The sequence below is a fragment of the Scardinius erythrophthalmus genome (assembly GCF_964197995.2).
Source record: "Scardinius erythrophthalmus genome assembly, chromosome: 12".
NCBI lineage: Eukaryota > Metazoa > Chordata > Actinopteri > Cypriniformes > Leuciscidae > Scardinius > Scardinius erythrophthalmus.
In genome coordinates this window covers 16780197-16801428 of record NC_138232.1, presented here as the reverse complement: position 1 = coordinate 16801428, position 21232 = coordinate 16780197, and the positions used below count along the sequence as shown (strand labels likewise).

The 21232-nt window shown below is 36.9% G+C and overlaps 1 protein-coding gene across 1 annotated transcript in view; it reads right to left on the bottom strand.

Moving 5' to 3' along the window:
• Positions 1 to 21232, bottom strand: part of cachd1 (cache domain containing 1) — a 74189-nt gene that overhangs the window by 25619 nt on the left and 27338 nt on the right. The window contains exons 2-5 of the mRNA XM_081380614.1: positions 19847 to 19909; positions 12236 to 12384; positions 4220 to 4326; positions 767 to 893 (exon numbers count right to left, since the gene is read on the bottom strand). Coding sequence (XP_081236740.1) covers positions 767 to 893; positions 4220 to 4326; positions 12236 to 12384; positions 19847 to 19909 — 446 coding nt within the window. The remainder of the gene's footprint in view (positions 1 to 766; positions 894 to 4219; positions 4327 to 12235; positions 12385 to 19846; positions 19910 to 21232) is intronic.

The following is a 21232-nucleotide window of genomic DNA, read 5'->3' as shown; positions in this document are numbered from 1 at the left end:
TTCATTATGTGAAGCAATCGAGTCTCAGAAAATTTGGACTAAACCGCTCAAGTCATATGGATTAGTTTTACGATCTCTGAACTTTTTGAAGCGTCAAAGAGTTAGTTGCATAGCTGTCAATGGAGGGACAGAAAGCTCTCAGATTTCATTTAAAGATCTAAATTTGTGTTCTGAAGATGAACGAAAGTCTTACGGATTTGGAACGACATGAGGGTGAAGAAATCAAGACAGAATTATCACTTTTGGGTGAACAATCCCTTTATGTTCTTGGCTGAAGCTTCTTAAGTGGACTAACATATGACAATAAAAAGTTGTACATATATTAAATTATATCCTATTAACACAAAATGCAGATTTATACAAAAATATTTGATCATGTAATCAGCCTGAATAGCTTTTTTTAAATAGGCTGTGCAGACAAATACTTGGATGAAGTATGAATGTGTGTTTGAATTTTATTGAAAGAGGAAAGTTAAAAAAATAAAGATAATCTCATAGCCAAGTATGCCCTAAATGCAATGATAACCATAGTGCATCGAGGGTTTCAATACATTGCTGTAGGGTATATGAGTGTTTGGAGTGGAAAATTAAAGGACTCTGTGTGTGTGTGTGTGTGTGTGTGTGTGTGTGTGTGTGTGTGTGTGTGTGTGTGTGCGTGTGTGTGTGTGTGTGTGTGTGTGTGTGTGTGTGTGAGTGTGTGAGAGTGTGTGTGTGAGAGAGAGAGAGAGAGAGAGAGAGAGAGAGAGAGAGAGAGAGACTTTTGTACCTGCTCCTGTGCTCGTATATGCCCTTGCAGTGGAACTTGTGAGCAGGAAACACAGTGAAAATGCCCTCCTCTGAGCTGAAATACTGCCACTTGATCCCGGGATTGGACTTGAGGTTGTCTGCCAGCACTACAGTCAATGAGAAAGCAAGAACAGTTTGAAAAGTTTAATATCTGTTTTATCAGTCTGTGGCCTGTTCTAAAATGAAATGAAATGAAATGAAATGAAATAAAATAAACAAACAAACAAACAAAAGAATACTGGGTTTATATTTTGGATAATAACCTGTTGACTGTATGTTGTGCATTAAATGTCAATCTCAATCACTACATGTCAAGTCATGTATCAATGTGTAAAGTAGATGTATTTCAAGCATTCTGCCACATAGTAGTAGCTACATATCACAAACTGCAGAAGACAATCATCCATAACTAATTTAATATGCCATGCAACATGTATCTTTATGAATGCTGTGTGCACTTTAAGGAGGCAGCTGTAGAGTTCGTGTCAGTTGAACAGGCCCCAGCTGTGTGACGGCCGGAGCCCAGACAAGCTGATCCTTTCCAAACACTCGAGAAGCAAAGCGATCACCACTCTGCAGCCATCAATTCAAGCGTTTATTTACTTAACAGGAGCCGGGATGTGAAGGAAAGTGGGGGAAAGAACAAGAAAAGACAGGAAAAGAAGGAATACAAGCAGTGGAAGCATTCAAGATATATCTGTTTATATGTATGATCCATTCCAGAATGTACTTAAGCAAGATTACTTGGATCTTTTAGACCCAAAGTAAAAAAAAAAATTAAAAAAAGGATTGAGTCGTATAAAGAGGATGAATGTGTGCAAAGAGAGGTTACTCAGGTCAAAAAAATGACCTGTGATTCATATATTCCACTTAAACATGCAGTAAACATCTGTAAGTGGTTTGAGTGATTCAACATGTCAAAGAATACATGGCACATATATAATATAATATAATGTAATGTAATGTAATGTAATGTAATTTATAATATAATATAATGTAATGTAATGTAATGTAATGTAATGTTTTTTAAAGTAAATGCTATAGCATTAGGTCCCACAGAGACACGGAACAGCCATTCCCAATTCAGATCAAAATAAACATAGTTAATCAAATTGCTGTAGAAACCTACAGAGTAAGAAAAATGGATGCAAAGCACGAACCACAAATTATCCATCAATCTCCACCCAATGTATAAACAGGAACTTTGCAGCATGTTGACAGCTTTAAAAATCATACACATGTGCCGCCCCAGAGTGCTTAATCCCCCATCCAGTGTTTAGAGTAGCAGAGAAGCAGAGTCATGACGTGACACCCTTTCATTTCCTCTATCCCTTCATTCCCCATTAAATCTCCACCGACTGTTATATTTCTTCTCCCTCTACAGTGCTGTCACTTTCCTGGTTTATTTTTAACTCCAAAAATCTTTGCATTTGCATATTTTTACTAAAAGAGCAAAGAAATGGGCATTAGAGCATCTCCTCAGCAACACCGATGAACCTTGTGGTGTCTCTAGCAGTCCTTGAGCATAAATGGTATGCACGATAAGAATTAGTGTCCCAAATCATAGCATGCTGCAAGATCTTATCCGTCATAAAATATTAGCCTCAATGCCTGATCAAAACAGTAGCATTATCAATAACGATATCTCATTCTAGCAAAGCAAAATTGCTTTCCTTAACCAGTTAGCACTATGCTAAGCTAGTAGGCTAAGCTGATTAGCTTGGCAAATGAAGGCTAACTGAAAACGAATGAATTTATATACACTATGATATATATATTCATGATCCCAATAGAATGTACTTTTCTAGCACCAGTGCTTAAATAATATATATCAGTAATGACACAGCCTTGTGACATTCAAGATAACTCTTAAAGAACTCTGGAAAATAAAAAGCTGGAGATGTGAAGAGGAGTAAAAGGTGAAACAAAGGACATTGCCATGGGGAATGTTGGGAAACAAGAACTAACCCTAAAAACTAAATCAAAGACTTCACATCACACTCTAACACAACACCATATCTTTCTCTCTCTCCGTCTCTGCTTTATCGCTCTATTCTCCAGGTTTTTCCTCCCTCTTAATTGTTTCTTCACTTTTCCCCTCCCCCCTCCTCTTTTCATCAATGTTTAGACTAACAGGGATCAGATGTGACTGATGACTGCCTGCATAGTTAGCGGGGTCAGTATTCAATGACAAATGGAGGGAGAGTAGTAACATGAACTCCTGATGACTGCCTTACAAAAACAAGCATCAGTATGAAGATGAATTGAGATAATCTGTTCTGGAGTATAAGAGCGAGTGTATGAGGCCAAAAAGAGGTAGAGTCTGAACCAAGGTGGCTGAAAGAAGAAAAGTGCTAAACCTGAGCATGAGCTGTGCTGTGCTGTTATTGTACTCTACAATGCCCTTTCTCTCATATTTAACGAATCAGGGTGGTTGAAAAACAATGATTCATTAATTCAGTGGAGTCCATATGCGCCATTTTAGATATTTATATAGCAAAATGTATAATAGTGGGACCAGTGAAATATCTGATTCACGGTTGGAATTCTTGCTAAATCAATCATAGTGGTTACTGAATTAACTCAGTGACTAATAATATTCATGGCAACAAGTAGTCCAGTGTGTTTTGCCCTAAAGGACCCTGTCCTAATTCCCCCTTTTAGATCATTTTAGCAAAATATATTATACGGGGACCAATCTAATTCAATTAATAAACAAATGACTCTTATGATCTAGTTCTTTTAAAAGAATTGATCAAAAGGAATCAAGTTATTGGTTGGAATCACACTACTTGCTGAATCCATGATAGTGGTTACTCAATCAACTGACTCACTTATTGACTATCTTAATGACAGTGCAGTGTGTTGTTTTAAACTTTCTGTTGTAATAAATAGCATTTTAATTAGTAAAAAATGTATTCTTATGCAGGCTTGGGGGGCTTTCCCATTGCAAAAACACTGATGTATCTATTATGAAGAGGAAGTGTTGACACTGGCTCAGTGTATAAAGTGATAAAAACATGCACTTCCTGATTGGTGAGAGAGCAGATATAAAGGGGAAAAGAGCACAGAGGTACAAAGCTGTGGTCAGTAAAAAAGGGAGGAATAAAAACAGAGATGAGAGGAGAGAAAATAAAGTATTTCCCCACACAAGTGAGCAAGGTCACGTATTCGACAGCATTGTTCATTTTCGTCGCACTCAAAAGGCCAAAAAATCTTTGAAGATTTGACGTCAGAAAAGCAATATTGTTCTTTGCAAATGGTTGCCATGGCAGCAGCTGGATAAGTGAAAATTGGCTTTGGGTTTTTGAAGCTAAGACACTGTCTGTGTGTGTGTGTGTGTGTGTGTGTGTGTGTGTGTGTGTGTGTGTGTGTGTGTGTGTGTGTGTGTGTGTGTGTGTGTGTGTGTGTGTGTGTGTGATGTGATACACACCAGAGTTGAGGTCTCGTCCTGGGTTGAAAGCTCGGCTATTGACAGTAGGAGAGAGGCGATCACAGCTGATGGTCTTCGAAACATTGGCATTAAAATTACCGTCAAATCTGAAATTAGAGAGAAGACAAAACATCAATACAGACCATTTTTACCAGTGATAATTAGAAAGTGACACTGAAGGAAACTTCTTGTTTGCTCAACACATCAGTCATGAAGAAAAAAGAAGCTGAAGTGCTCCTCATGCTATAATAACAGCTTTTGCACTTTTGTGGTGAAACCCCCTGAGGAAGACTGCATCAATATCTATTTCTACAAGCTGCACAGCTCTTCTGCTGAAGATGAAAGAGAAAAATGGAGTGATGCATTCGGAGGGGAGAGAGAAGAGTGAGGAAGAGAGCAAATGGGAGAATCCTTAGATTTTATTCACTACATTCAACACTTTAGGACAAGCATGAAGAGATAAATTTATAAATAAAGTATTAATATCACATGAGTAGAAATCACAAAAAAAACCTACAGCTAACACATTTGGGGTCAGTACAATTTTTTTTTCAAGATATTAATACTTTTATACAGCAAGAATGCATTAAATTCGATAAAAATTTACAGTAAAGACATTATTTATAATGTTATAAAATATTTATATTATAATAAATGCTGGTCTATTCACTGTAACTATCTATTCATCAAAGAATCCTGAAATGTTTTTTTTTTTTATCAAGGTGTTCATGGAAATATTAAGCAGCACAGCTGTTTTCAACATTGATAATAATAATGTTTCTTGAGCACCAAATCAGCATATTAGAATTATTTCTGAAAGATCATGTGACACTGAACACTGGAGAAATTATGCTGAATTGTAGCTTTGCCTTCGCAGAAATAAATTACATTTTAAAATATATTAAAATAGAAAACAGTTATTTTAAATGTAATAATATTTCACAGTATTAATGTTTTTACTGTATTTTTGATCATATAAATGCCTTGGTGAGCACAAAGGACTTTCAAAAACATTTAAAAAAACTAAACGACAGTGTACATATAAAAATAAAATAATATAAAAGTAGAAAATATATAGATTTAGAAAATATGAAATATGAATGTCTTATTCTATTTAAAGATGAAAACTCAAATCTTCAGGGTAAAGGTTAAAGGAAAAATCTGTGTACAGTGTTTTAAGTAATAAGACTATACATTTTAGTCAAATTGTATGACAGACAGAAGACTTGACAAACACTGAAATGTATTATTAATTAGTTCATATATTAAGCCATAAATGCAATGCACAAGACACATTGTGGTTGGTTTATCCTCACTGCAAATAAAAAAGTATTTAATTCAGTCTGGCTTCCTTTATCTTGCAAAAATGTGTTCATGGTTTGAGAATAAGGATATGTCTTTCTACCAGTCCATTTTGGCATCTGTCTAATTTGGCAGTTTTTACCAAGATACAGATGAATTTACACGAGTTTAATTGGGCGAATGGCTTGTGACATCAACAACAAAAGATATGGGAAGCATCTCCTTCTGTTTGCCTAGTTGGCTGAGATTTAATGTCCCATCAATGCTAACTATGCACAGTTACATGGTTAGTGGATGTTGACTGCATTGATCAAGTGCAGTTGACTGCATTTTAGTGGATGTTGACTGCATTGATCAAGTGCAGTTGACTGCATTGATCAAGTGCAGTAAGTGTTTAGGAACACAACTAAATTTGTAATCAACAACCACGACTCTCTTATCTACTCAGAATGTGCCGCAAAAGAATGACATTTCGTAGCCGTCCCATTATGCTGCCGTTTCAGGTCTCTGCCTGCACTAATCTAAGCAGTGTCTCCAGAGATCTAGCACTGCCACACACTCTTTCATCTCCCTTTTGCCTCTAAACACACTACCACACACACACACACACACACACACTATCTCTGCAGCGGCTCTAGCCATCATGTTCTCATCATCTCCCAACCGACTGTGTTCTGATGGCAGATACTGCACACATCTTTCTATTCTTCACACAATACCCACAATGCACTGCTCTCATCTACATTCACCCTATTCGTCCTTGCCACATGAACTACATATGTTCTTGTCCATCATCCATTACTAAACTAGTTTCTTTCTCACTGTCAAGTTCATTTCTCTCCCCCTATTATCGTCGTCTCACAGAGCTGGAGCGAAGCTGCTGTTTGATTGACAGCTGCTGTGATGTGCAAAGCGCTTTGAACTTCAGATATTTAATTCCCATCAGGCCTTAGTCATTAGAATTCTCCTTCAACACACTTTACATGTGGTAGCAAAGCAAATGTGCTAGATAAAAAATACATTTGCAAGCTGCTTTGAATTTTACATCAGAAAAAAGACGGAAGGGTGGGGAATAAAGAGAGCGAGAGCGAGAAAGGAGGAGAGAAAATATATATTGAATAAACGCTCGAGACTTATTCCTCCGCAATCTTTGATTTCGGTTCAACATGCAAATTAGGGTCCCTGCAAAAACATTCAGAAAGAAAATAGGAATAAATGGGAAAAACAAGCCCTTGGGTAGTGTTCAGTTTTGCATGCTGGGAAAAACAGCATCTTACCCAAAATAACCACGAATTTAAACCACATCTGCTGTTCACTTCTAATTGCATATTTCAATCTCTAAGTATACAATTTCAAATCACATTATAAATTATCCTAAAATTAAAGCCAACTGCCAATGATCTCAACCATTTAAAAATGGACAATTCAAATAAATGATTTTGTTGATAAGTTACATTCAGAATATGCATTTAAATTTTAATTAAAAAAAAATTCATGAAGTGTATTACCAGCCAAAATATACAACATAGTATACAAAAGAATTATTTTACATCATCTAGTTCAAATCAGAATGAAATCACAAAAAATAAATAAATTATAATAATATGATGCTGTTTTCAACATGTAAAAAAAGAAAAAGAAAAAAAGAAAAAAATTATTTTTCTTTGAGAAAGCCGTCATTACATTTTATGACTGACACAATGGGGGTTGAACACTTCTGCTAATCGGCCCAAGCATGCAGGTATATTAAATGGGTTATATATTGATCTATTAAATTGAAGAAAGATAAACCCTTTATTCTTAAACACCCAAAATAGTATTTTGTGCTAATAGTAAAATGGGTAATCTATAATGCATACTGTCAGAAAGATAACAATTAAATGTAGGATCAGGAATATAAACAGTAATTCTAAGGTTTAATCCATGTCAATACACAGTCATTAATATCTTTATATGAATACAGTTTACGCGCAGTGAATGCTTTTAGCCTCTTAATAGCCGCACTAAGTGAAGAGCCGTCATTATGTACTAAGATGAACTCCTCCTCATTTAGTGGCACTTCATGTTTGAGAGTGACAAGAACAAGTCCCTGTGATTCTATTCCACGGCTAACAGAGTGCTGGCTGATAGGTGACGTCTCGCCACGCGGCGGAGATAAGATGCACGTACCACTGCGGTATCAGTTCTGTCTGTCACACACACACACACATACACACTCACCCCGTCTATCAGAGAAGGGCTTCATTAGCGCAGCAGTCTCCGTGAGTTGAGAGGGAGGCTCAAGGGGGATTATGGGTAAAAAGGTTTCCCTATTTCACCCTGCATGGACTCAAGAAAGCATGCAGTCCGGCAGAGCAGCGTTTAAGACCCCTTTATGGTGACTTAAGCCCCTCTTCTTGCTCCATTTCTGCATCCCTGCATCCCTCTCTCTCTCTCTCTCTCTCTCTCTCTCTCTCTCTCTCTCTCCCTCTCCCTCTCCCTCTCTCTCTCTCTCTCTCTCTCTCTCTCTCTCTCTCTCTCTCTCTCTCTCTCTCTCTCTCTCTCTCTCTCTCTCTCTCTCTCTCTCTCTCTCTCTCTCTCTCTCTCTCTCTCTCTCTCTCTCTCTCTCTCTCTCTCTCTCTCTCTCTCTCTCTCTCTCTCTCTCTCTCTCTCACAGTAAAGCTGTCTTTATTAGCTCAGGCTCAGAGCCTGTCCAAACGGTCTGGCTCCAAAAGGATTGGGAGATACAGAACGGATTAACAGTGAACAGGGAATGAGAAAAAGAGTGAAAGAGGGAGGAAAAGGAGATCAAGTGAATGAGAGTTTGTTTCTGGAGGTTGAATCCCCCCAAAAAAAGAAATGTAAGCATCGGAAAAACAAAGATCCAAGTGAGAAAATTAAAGAACGAATGCGATCCAATTTATGCACTTACACATGTCTGAATTCTGAACTTTTCTGAAATGTTTTTCTCCCACCACATAGAAGAAAATGTGAAGGATTTTAAAGCCTGTAAAAATTTAAGAAACATCACAAATGTTTCATGTATTTTATGTGTGTGTGTGTGTGTGTGTGTGTGTGTGTGTGTGTGTGTGTGTGTGTGTGTGTGTGTGTGTGTGTGTGTGTGTGTGTGTGTGTTGACAATAATGATGATGATATATATATTAGAAATTAGTAAACATCATTTATATACTACCGTTCAAAAATCTACATTTATTTAATAAAAATTACAGTAAAACAGTAATATTGTGAAATATTATTACACACACATATACATATATATACATATATACATGTTTTACAAAAATACTTAATGAAGGATGCATTAAATTGAAAAGTGACCTATATATATATATATATATATATATATATATATATATATATATATATATATATATATATATATATTGAATTATATGCTCAAAAGGCTGAAAATGATCAACATGACCGAACGATGCATGATAAAGTGCACCAAGATATTTAGATGGTTCTCCAAAGTACTTCAAAGAATATCATGGTATAACCATGGTACATGTCGGAAAAAAATTTGGAAGTGCCTTTAGTGATAACGACTTTAGCCTTATCAATTCTGCGTGTGGAGACTGCAGACTCCACATGCACACAGGCACTTCAACATCATTAATTTTGAAGTCCATCCTTTGGGCAATGCATAAATGTAGCTTAACACTCCACCGACACTTAAATCCCCCTAAGCAGAGAGAGAGAGAGAGAGAGAGAGAGAGAGAGAGAGTGCATCACATGCATCCCGAGTAAGGAGCTATTTCATCGCTTGTTAAGTGTAGCAGGAGGCAGTGGGGGTGAGTGTTGATTAAAGCATTCTCCTGTGCCAGAGGTCAGCGCTCATGGGAGAACAGACACCACTGGGATATATGATGGGGATGTGACATCGATATGGTGTGAAACATTTGATCTTTCAGCCATGACTGGGCTTCAAGGTCTGATAGAGGACACAATGTCAGAGCAGATGTCATATGGAAGCTTTAAATCTCTATGAACCTTGTCTGAACATGAAATCTATTCAATCTATTTTTACATTAATCATAGCACAGGCATTTTGTTTGTGACCCTTTGTGAGGGCAAAAGTGTGATGTCATCTTGAATTTAGAAATTTGTTTTTCTTTCACTGTCCAATACTATAGTGATCTTGGCCTAAAAACACAAATTTGTACTGTGATTTAAGCAAAAGAAGCAACTTTATGCAACCAACGTCCTCAGATTGCTTTAAAAATATATTACTGAAATAAAATCTTAACACACAAAAGATTTTTGGTGATGTCAGTCTTTCCCCAAACAAGTACACAGAAGCTGTGCTAGTATGTCTCCTATCTGCATTGAAATCGCATTACCAAGATGGCGATCGAGAACTGAAGTGCCTTAAAGAGACTTTGACTTGTGCACGGCAGGTCACATGATCTCAATGTGGTGGCCACCATGAGGGCAGACCACCCTTATCCAAAATAAAATGACTTTTTTTTTTTTTTTTTTTTAGAGATCACTGATATGACTGGATTCTTATCATGTAAGTGTACACCATTTTAAACATATCTTTAAAAAGTACTCTTCAGTTCTACAGTTTTAAAAAATGTACATCATATTGTTTACCGAAGGGTTTTCAAGAACCCACAAACAGGAAGCAACATGATAATCTGATCAAGGTGGTGTACAATACGTTCCATTGTTAAGAAAACTTGAAGAGGCGGTTTAGATATAGATTGAAGAGCAGATTGGGCAGGTGTGTGAAGGTGTAAGCCCAATGATGTGTCATTCATAAATACATCCAAGTGTTGTCTTGCAGGATAAAGCAGGTCCTAGCCAGCTCTTTTATGCTTTTTAAATCAAGCCTCAGGTGATATTTACACTGCTTTGACTTTGATACTGGACACTGGATGACATAGTGGAAAACCTGAAGTAAACTTCTATTTGTAGTCTTGAATGAAAAACACATTGCTCATCTAAATGCCTACTATAATTTTTCTTCCCTACAACACATCGTAAAAGATGTTTCTGTGCCTCGGGGGCAGAGACATTTTCCAAATTCTCTTTTGAGAACTGCACATTTTGACAAAACAAACTTATTTTTGAGGAATAGAGTAAAGGATTTTTGCAAATTCTAGCTGATGTATATGTATACACAATATATATATTTTTATGTTTTTGAAACTTTATTGCTCAGCAAGACTGCATTTAACATTAAAATACATAAAAAAAACAGTAATACTGTGAACTATTATTTTTTATAATTTATTACATTTTAAAAATACATTTTCTTATTATCAATGTTGAAAATCGAAAGTAAAAAAAAAAAAGAACTTATTTGAAAAAGACATATTTTGCAACACTATAAATGCCTTTACTGTGACTTTCGCTCAATTTAATGCATCCTTGCTCAATAAAATTAAATAAAAAAAGTAAATCTTACTGGCCTAATTTCTATTTTGTTAGTATCCACTAATTTACCAGGTCTGAAAATAGCTGCATTTTCATTACCCTTCAAATTGCGCAAATTAAAATTGTGAATTGAAAATACGCCCAATGGAAACAAGTTAATTTAGCAAAAACTCCCATTTATTGCAAAAACGTTTTTACACTCACATATGATTGGAAAAACCTGATTGTTTTTCACGCAATTCGAAAAAGGAATATTTCACAAAACAACAATGGAAACAGTTTTTTTCGCATTTACCGGTCACCTGGCGTACGTAAAAGTCACAAAATCATTCTTTAGGATGGCGCGGTATGTCATGCGCGGACATACTCAACCCAACTAATATCCGTTGCCATGATTTTTTTAAATGACTTGTTGTGAGAGAAAAAAATAAATTTTGGTCACATAGCGTCGGTTAAACACTGTCATTTCGCAATCGTTTTTTAGAAACATTTAGAAAATATCGCAAAAAGTTTTGCGTAAATCTGTAATGGAAACCCGGCTAATCACAATTTACTTTCTTTTTTTTACATACCTCCACATTTTTCATGGCTGCCGGAGCTCTTTTATAATCTAGTCTATTATCTAATTCAATTTCTACCAAAGCATGTGGAAACGTGGCCTTTCTCCCTCTCTCTCTCTCTGACAGAGCTGAGGAATACTGAACACAGAGTGTGAGGGGGGGGAAGAAACAGGAAAATAACTTAATTTACTCATAATAACCAGCAGAACCTTTAAAATGTCAGATGATAGTGAGGAAATGCAGACAGGAAAAAAATATTTAACGAGATAAAATGAAAGAGACAGCTGAGAAGGTCACTGGATGACTGAGAAGAATCCTTCAAACAGAGATAAAGGCTTGCAGAGAAGACGAAAATTCAGGAGAGTAGAGCCAAACCTATGAGACTGGATGTGTGAGTGAGACAGAGTCAGTCAAACAGACAGAAGGGAGGGACACAAACACAAAGCAGACAAAAGACAGCAACAACCCTACAAACTGCACTGGGAAAGAGCGATTAGGTTAAAAAGTGCAGTCTGACAACTCGGCTAACTCATCATTGCCTTTCACTGATTTAAACAATATTCGTGCCATTTAAAATGCATTCCTCACCCACACATGAGCTTAGTCACACCCGTTACACATACAGACTACAATGACGCAACACATTCACACAGATTCAACACGCTCACTTAAAGGTGCGCAAATTGTTTAAAATGTCCTGTCATTGGAAGTGCTGTGGAGAAAAAAAGTTAGATTAGTGAAATTAAAGGTGTAATTAACAAGTACTCACTCCATCATGGAGGGAGGGATGGTGCAGCAGTCCTGGATGGCTGTGAGAGGGGACGTGAGGTGGGCCGTGTAAGACGCTTCAACCACCTGCTTGTTCCTGTTCACCACATCCAGGTACCGGTTAAACTTCTCACGGATCTTTTTCGCTAGCTGAAAACAATACAAACAGACAAATTAACAGGGGCTCGCATTTACTGGAGTGGGATTTTTCTCCATTTCTGGTAAGATAGCAATCATGATGATAAGTGTGTTCATTGATTATTAGGGGTGCAACGGATCACAGTTGATCCGTGATCCGTACGGACCAGGCCCCACGGCTCGGCACGCATGTGATTCGCGGATTAACTGCTAAATTTAACCACCATAGAATGAAAGTTTATCATTCGGACGTCTTTTGTCTTTCCAATTTACACATTCAAACAATTATAAATGTGGAAGAAGAGGCGAAAATCGTGAATGATGACAAAATACCTGTCTCTGCAAGTATTCTCTCAGTTATGTCAGTGGAGAAAGAAACCAGATGTGTGTCAGTATATTCGGTCTGTGCATTTGGTCTTAAGTGACAGCAGCCTAATATTCCTGCTGTTGTCTGTGTCATTAATGTTAATAAAATAAAATCATCATCATCATCATCTATCATGTTCGAGAGAAAAGAAGATAGTGAGGAGAACAATCAGGAGGAAAGTGATGACGACAGTTTGTAGGATAAGTGTCCCGCGTTAAATGTGAGTACCAAGCAGCATCTCCAGGTGCTCCCTTGATATTTCTATTTAGGGATTCGAATTTTTGCCACCCGAAGATTTTTGTTTCGAAAAATGTCATGATATGCTGTTCTCACTTCTTGGCAGAAAAAGAAAACAGGCATACAAATGTTATTTACATTATTATACCTTTTTTTAATAAAATAAAATAAACAGAAGTCTAGACTAAAATGTTTGAGAATTTTAATTTAGTTAACTGCTGGATTGTAAAACTGTCATTTTGTATAAATGCAGCATAAATGATCAAATATCACTTTGATACACACACTTCTTGTTCGAGAAGTCTCTTTCCATTAGCCCTGTGAAATAAGCAGAGATTAATTCACTTTAAAAATCTAGGCCTGCACTCTACATCAAAGAGAGCTTGAACTAACCTTGGGACTAGTAATCGATCACCATTAGACATGCATTGTCAGCTGCTGCAGTGCCACAGGCATTGGGAAAATGGTTCGGTGCATTTTGGAAATCTAAGTTCATAAACTAGAAGGGGTTTCAGAAAACTGATGTTGTTTTAGCTTTAAGTCTATACTCCACTTGTGTGAAGGAGTTACGGCTGATTAACCATGTTTCTGTGAATTCTGGTTTACCCAATGCATACTGGAGTTCCCTGGAGAAAGTTATTAAGTAGAGCAACAGCTCACCAAAGAGTTTCCCCCACACAGGACATAAATTAGTGACACATAATCTGCTTTCTTCTCACCAGATGTTTTAGTAAACCAAAAAATCCACACACACACACACACACACACACACACACACACACACACACACACACACACACACACACACAACACAATTCTTGCATTAACAACAGTTTTCATAAGAGTCTAATTTTAAGGCAAAAAAAAGAAAGATCAATTTCCTCCTCCAAGTCCTGGATTGAAGTAATGTACCATGACCCATTGGCCGCGAACTTCCAATCAGACGCCTGTTTCAGCCATTACTGCTAAACTTGAATGTTGTTCTTTCAAGTTCATGATCCAAGGGAAACGTTCCAGTTCTAGACAGGTCAGAAAATAACACCATTATCCAGAACAGCAGTACATCTAATTTCAGAGAATCTAATAAAGCTTTCAAGTGTCGAATGAGCTAGAAGATAATTTAAAGTTATTGCGCTCACATTCCTGGAGACACTGGTAAAAGATCGGCTACATTTGTTTTTAAAATAAAAAAATGACACATACAAGCTACAGTTAATATCGAAGAAATGACAAAGGCTTTGCGTTAATAGTAATTGATTTTCGATTCCAACGATTATGAAAACAAGATAATGGGGGTAAAACGATTATTGTGCAGCTGCGGTGCACTTTCCTTCCTCACTAAGCCATCCAAACATCCAAATCAGCTGAATAAGTGACTGTTGTTAAATGCAGTCAACTGTTTGCTAAACTGCGGGACGTGCTTGATAAAAGAGCATTAAAGGGATAGTTCACCCAAAAATGAAAATTTTGTCATTAATGACTCACCCTCAAAGATGACTGCCTCTGGAGAATTGAGATTTCATGAGTTCACACTTACAAATAAGTCAGATAGAATAAATGCATATTTGGCGTATTGTCCAAGAAGAGGCTCCGGGCTCGGTATTCGGCCCAAACCCAAAGTACTTGATTATTTGAACATGCTCCTCCCGAACTTTGTTTATGAAACATCATGTGTAGATTCCGCCTGTTATAGATGAAATCGACCGCGATCAAGGCATCGGAAACATGAATGAAAAACATACGTCACTTACTCCGTTGCTCTGATTGGTTGTAGTTCTATCCAATTGAGTGCAGAGGCATTTTCTTTCCTGGTTCGGTTGAAACACGCCCCATAATCACAGCCCAATGGAGCAGTATCAGACTCACATTCTGACTAGAATATGAGTATGACGACGTCAGGCTAATTTATTTGTCCATTTTGTTTGCAAATCGTCTCTTTGATCTTATTGTATTTCAAACTGTTTACTTGTCTTCTGTAGCTACATTAGTTAGTATTAGTTTTTGCTGAAGTAGCCTCTCAATATTTGTGAAATTTTACTGATATCTAAAAATACTCATATCATGAAAAAAGATTTTGATCATATTGGCCACCAATAAACGTGCTAAATAGTGATTTCAATATTGACCAAAATAATCGTAATTATGATTTTTGCCATAATCGAGCAAAACCACCTAATTCAAAAAATATCTTTCACAAACAAGCTGTGTGAAAATTAGTCTGGGATATTTGACGAGGTCTGTGTGCGATCTCATTAAAATGGTGACGTTAAGAGAAGACAGGCGTGCTTTGTCTTTGTGTTTCTACAAGACATGGACATGATCCTAATTGGTGCCGTTTTCCTCTGGGGTTCCTTTTCAACTTGCAAGAACGGCAGTGCCAGGCCTTCATTACTGTGTGTGTGTGTGTGTGTGTGTGTGTGTGTGTGTGTGTGTGTGTGTGTGTGTGTGTGTGTGTGTGTGTGTGTGTGTGTGTGTGTGTGTGTGTGTGTGTGTGTGTGTGTGTGTGTGTGTGTGTGTGTGTGTGTGTGTGTGTGTGTGTGTGTGTGTGTGTGTGTGTGTGTGTGTGTGTGTGTGTGTGTGCAAAAGACTGGCAGATGTTGACAGCATTGCCAAACGAGCAACTAATGAAAGTCACATTTTATAGAGGAACCCAGAATAATGAGATTTGTAGTTACAGATCTAAAGGTGTTATTTTATCACCTTTACAATGCATCATAAAACTAAAACTAGAATCTCAAATAAAAAAATAAACAGAGCAAAACACAATTCAAAGCAGAACAAAAGAAACCACGACTTGATATCAAATAATTTTTTCAAAAATTAGTGTCAATCTGAGCTGCTCAAACATGATATGTCATGGCTAACACGAAAGGCTAACTCACTTTGGGTTTCCTGAGCAATTTCTAATGGGTTTTAATAAAATTTATGGGAAAAATAAGGTCTGTGGTTAAATATCGCTTGAAGTGGATAACCATTGTAAGCACACAACGGTTGAAAAGTTTGAAGAATGACTGTTTTATTTGTGTTCCAGAACAAAATAGAACAATAGACAACAATTATTCTTCATTATTCACAAGTCCTGAAAATACTAATTCTGAACAGCAAACTGAAGAGCTCTAATAAACAGAAACTGAAACTAGGTCAATTTAACGCAATGCAGCTTTTAGAGCCAAAAATAGGCTGCATTTAGGCTGCATCACCATACCACAAAATATTAATATTTAAAAAAAACAATCATACTATGAAAATGTTACATTCGAGTGTGGGTTACAACTTATTTCGATGGTCCACTTTAGACATTCTACTAACTATAAGTAACTTTGCAACTACATGTCACCTAACTCTCATTGGAGTATTAGTCCAGTCATTTTATGAAAAAAGGTTGAACAAATTGCAGCAGAAGCAAACTCAACTGATTTTGTATCCTCAGTATGTCTTGAGTAAGGAAAAAAAAGCCCAGAAGAATCCCATTAGGGGAAAGTTTCGAAAAAGACCCAAATATAGCCTATTCATACGCCTATTTATTCTTTTTCTCACGTGAATAAAGTTAAAATTTTAACCTGTAGATATCACCATGAAAATTACTGAGTTGATTACTTACATCAAGACAAACAAAAAATGTATTACAAGTTTTTTGAAATTGTTTGTTAACATGGACAAACGGTGCATAATCTAATTACGTAAGTGCTAATTTGCATAAATACCACAACAGATCTAAACATTGGATATTGACAGGTGAAAATGTCTTGTTGAATCTTGTTGACACATAACAGTAAAATACTTTATGTTAAGGTCTGAATGGAACCTTAGGCTACCCATGAGCATGAATACATAGAGGCAGGAAGAAGTACTTTAGAAACCAGCCTTTATTAATTATTATTGCAGAAATGGGGTTTGGGGCTGGGTCCGTAGGACTGTTTCTGGGGATTAAATTTTTATTTTAACTACCTTTTGTCTTCTGCATTCTCCTTATCATTGTCTCCTGTTCTTCCCTCAGACTCATCCCCCAGAAACAGTCCCACGGACCCAGTCCCAAACCCAATCTCTTAAAAATTAATAAAGGCTGCTTTCTAAAGTACTTCTTCCTGCCTCTATGTATTAATGCTCATGGGTAGCCTAAATGGGTTCCATTCAGACCTTAACATAAAGTATTTTACCGTTATGTGTCAACAAGACATTTTCACCTAGCTATACCCAATGTTTAGACCTGTTGTGGTATTTATGCAAATTAGCACATACGTAATTAGATTATGCACCGTTTGTCCATGTTAACAAACCATTTCAACAACACAGTAATTTTCATGGTGATATCTAAAGGTTAAAATTTATACCCTATTCACGTAAGAAAAAAAATAAATAGGCGTATGTATAGGCTATATATGGGTCTTTTTCGAAACTTTCCCCTAATGGGATTCTTCAGGGCTTTTTTTTCCTTACTCAGGACATATTGAGGATACAAAATCAGTTGAGTTTGCTTCTGTTGCAATTTGTTCAAGGTTGACCCCCATTTTGGCTGAAAACTATATTAGTAGAGTAGCACTGTACCTCACACAAAACTACAGAACTTTCACATGTTCCTCTTAAATATAACACTTCTGAAACTACTCAGCCTAGTCTTAGTCGGCAACACCTAACAAAGTCTGAAAAGCTGATAAGTGAGTTATCAATATAATTCTTTGTCTGCATCTCCTTCTCTTTTTATAGGAGTACACCCAGTGCCAATTAATGAGGAACAAGAAAACAGCATTATAGCATGACAAAGCCTGACTCACTTCATAATCAAACACTTTCAGGTCTCGATTGCCTCAGCAGGCAGAACGGTTTATCAGCGTCTACCCCCAAAAACCCTGTTTGGCAATTAGCTGTCGAGGTGTCACTAGAAAAACCTGCCAGCGATCGGCTTAATCTCTCACCAGCAGCCGGTAAATAGCTGCAGGTGAGAGAAAGAGAGACAGCATACAGGAATAATTCACACAAAAGGGATTCTCTTGGCACGGAAACCCAAGTGAAGAGTAACAACCTGTCCGTTCATGCTCAGGGCGTGTGTGTGTCGCTGAGAAACACATTCGGAGGGTATGCGCGCAGTTGCTGCCACTCATGCTGATTTGTTTTGAGGCTGGTCAGAATAGAGTGTATTAACATTGAAAGCTCTTTATGCCTTACAGCAAAAACAGAAGCTGGAGTAGGCATGAGGGAGAAGCCCATGGCAAGAATAAATCACACTAGCGCATGACAGGCCTACTGTCTTAAAACTGACTGAGGAAAGTAATGCATTCCCATAGTTTTAGATTGAAAAGTTATTGTGGCCTAAATTATTCTTACTTTTTTTTAGGTTATTATGATACATGTGCTGCACACACGCTTGTGCTTATAAATGTGCATACATGTCACCAAATTATACATTTTAAACATAATTAAATTTAAAAAAGAAAGAAAGAAGTAAAAGAGATCATAAAAATAGTGCTTATAGTTTGATAAATCAACATTACATAACATATATAGGTGTATTCCGCAAGATAAATTGACAATTAAGAAGTCATTGATGCTCAAGGAGGCAACATACAAAATCCAAGCATATGAAACCAAAGATATGTAAATTTTTGAACAGGATAAATTATGTAAATTATGTTTTTATTTTGTCTTTTTAAAAATTATCATTGCAGGTTCTGCAAGGGGCATGTAAACATAAGCAGCAGAGTTTATGAATGCTTATTACATGGCTTGGTTGAATTCTAATGTAGAATGCGGTCTGTTATTTCTTGATAACAGACCGCTGCGAAGTATAACAGACCGTTGCCATGAAAAACAGTGCGTTGCTATGGACGCGGAACGGACTATTTTCTTTGGCGGAAGCAATACATTCGTTTTTAAATCAATAAACTCCTTTTTAAATCAATAATTCCTGTCAAATTATTTATTTATTTTGTAGGTAGCCATGTAATAAGCGGGATAATGTATAGAGAGGCGGTGGTTATAGCGAATAACAACCCCTTCAGGCTGATTCAAGACCCCTCCGCTTTCGCGTCATACATTATCTATACATTAATAGATAATGTAACGATAACTATACATTATCCCTTACATAACAAAAAATGCCTTCATTTTGAGAAATAAAATATATTGAGCAGATCCAACAGGGTTTTGGGAAAAATTTTAACTATACATTATTTGTGAGGTTTCTAGTTCTTTATTCAAGTGAAGCCCTGGTATTATCTCTGAAGGACATCCAAAGGTCGAAGGTAGCTCGCACAATTATTCAAATTTAAAAATCTTAAAACAAGCCAACTTTTGTAAATAATAAACCAATATCAAACAAATTAAGGTACCATTTTTATACATCTAATTTTGTTCATTATTATACACTGCCCGGTCCAAAAAAAGGCACTCTTTGCTTAAGGGTTTATGATTGGATCATTATTGCAGTGATTATTATGTTTCTGGGATGTTATATTTTTGGCAACAGTAACATATTATAAATGCATAGCCGTCATGTTTTCTTTTCTGTTCCATATTATCCAAATTGACAGAGACATTTTTGTAATTGAAACCGTTTCATTTTGCAGCAGAGTTTAAAAATTGTTTCTAATCGGAGAGTTTTGATCATGGGCCAAATGCATTGATGTTAGGAAGGGCTAAAGGATGAGCAACCATCTCATTTCGCCAAGAGCTTGTTAGGGAGGGACACGGTGCAGTCAATAGAGGTTGGAATTAGTGTTGCAGCAGTCGAAAGCACAAAGATGGCTTCAAAGACAGCCAGACAGCAACAGTAGAATTTTAATGGGTGTCCTTTGCCCCTCTAGACCACACACACACACACATATACACACACACACACACACACTCAGTATCAAGGGATGTTGTTTAACTCACCTGCTGCACCTCTGTTTCACCATTTGAAGTTTTCTCCGTGTACACAAAGGAGTTGAAGATTCTCTGTGTAGATAAGAAGAGAGAACAGTTGCTGAAAGGTGACAAATAAGTCAGGAACACATAGACTACAACACAAGGGAGAAAATGGCACCCAAAATTGTACCCAAAGTCTATTTTTATCCAAGTAATGCATATCAGTGTTAGGGAGTAACTAACTAACTCAAAATAGAGAATTTTTCAGCATTGTGACAGTAGCTCAGCCATTTTCAAAATATTTTACAAAAAGTTTTCAGTACTTTTTTCCCAACACGCATCACAAAAAAAACACTGTTTTGCAGTGTGCGGCAAACACAACTTTACAGCAGAGTGAGCTGAATTTAAACACTCTCTTCAAAGGTATGTTTCGTTCTAATGAATCAGTTTATTTGAATGAATCATTTAAAACAATTCACTGATTCGGTAAGGGGACCAGATAATGCATAGGGGGTTGCAGGACAAAAAAAAAAAAAAAACCCGGGTCAACTCCCACACATTATGCTCATTTAAATCATTTATGTAAATTATACCAATTATGTCTTTCTTTCAGAACTGAGATTACACACCAAGTCATTCCTTTGGTGGCAGAATTCCTAGAGAAAGAGAGAATATTCACAGAACTCGCAAGTTAATGGTGGATTTCTCTAAGCGTTTCAAGTTTAAGTTAGTACCTTTTACCTAAATGTACAGTTGCATTGAATGTTTTGCCAAGATGCTCATCGTGGGCACAAACATTAGATAAATATCTTTAGCCAACAATTACATTACAGCCTGCACAAAAGCTGCAGCAAACATTTGCTTAAATAGGACCGCAGATGTTTTGTGTAAGCCTTGTGTAATTCAGCTAAATGAGACATGGAAGATTAAATACCATTGTAAACCATCAAAAATAGCCTACAAGCTCAAAATTTCCTCACAATGACGATGTTTGCTCTTTGCGCGCCTCATTACCATGGCAATCCTTACACGGAATATCGCTGCGGAATGTGTCATAACAACGTGATTGATTCCCACTCGATCCAAAAATCACTTGTCATCTGGAGGACTGATGATCTTTAACACTTAAGAGGAGAAGAAACTCTTTTAGTCACTGTGTGATGTGTCTGAGTAGTCTGAGGTCAGGGTGGTCACCCACATTAAAGATGATGAAACGGCACATGTCCGCACTCACCTAAAGCCTGGAATTTCATCACCAGCGCATGTTTATAAAAAGCAAAACAAACTTTGGGTGATGTATGGATGAGCCCCACCTTTGTGAATAAAGCTCCAGACACAGAAGCTGTGGAAAACTAAGTGAAAGAAGAAACTTGTCATTTCAGACCCTTCTTGTAAAATAAACACAGGCACAAA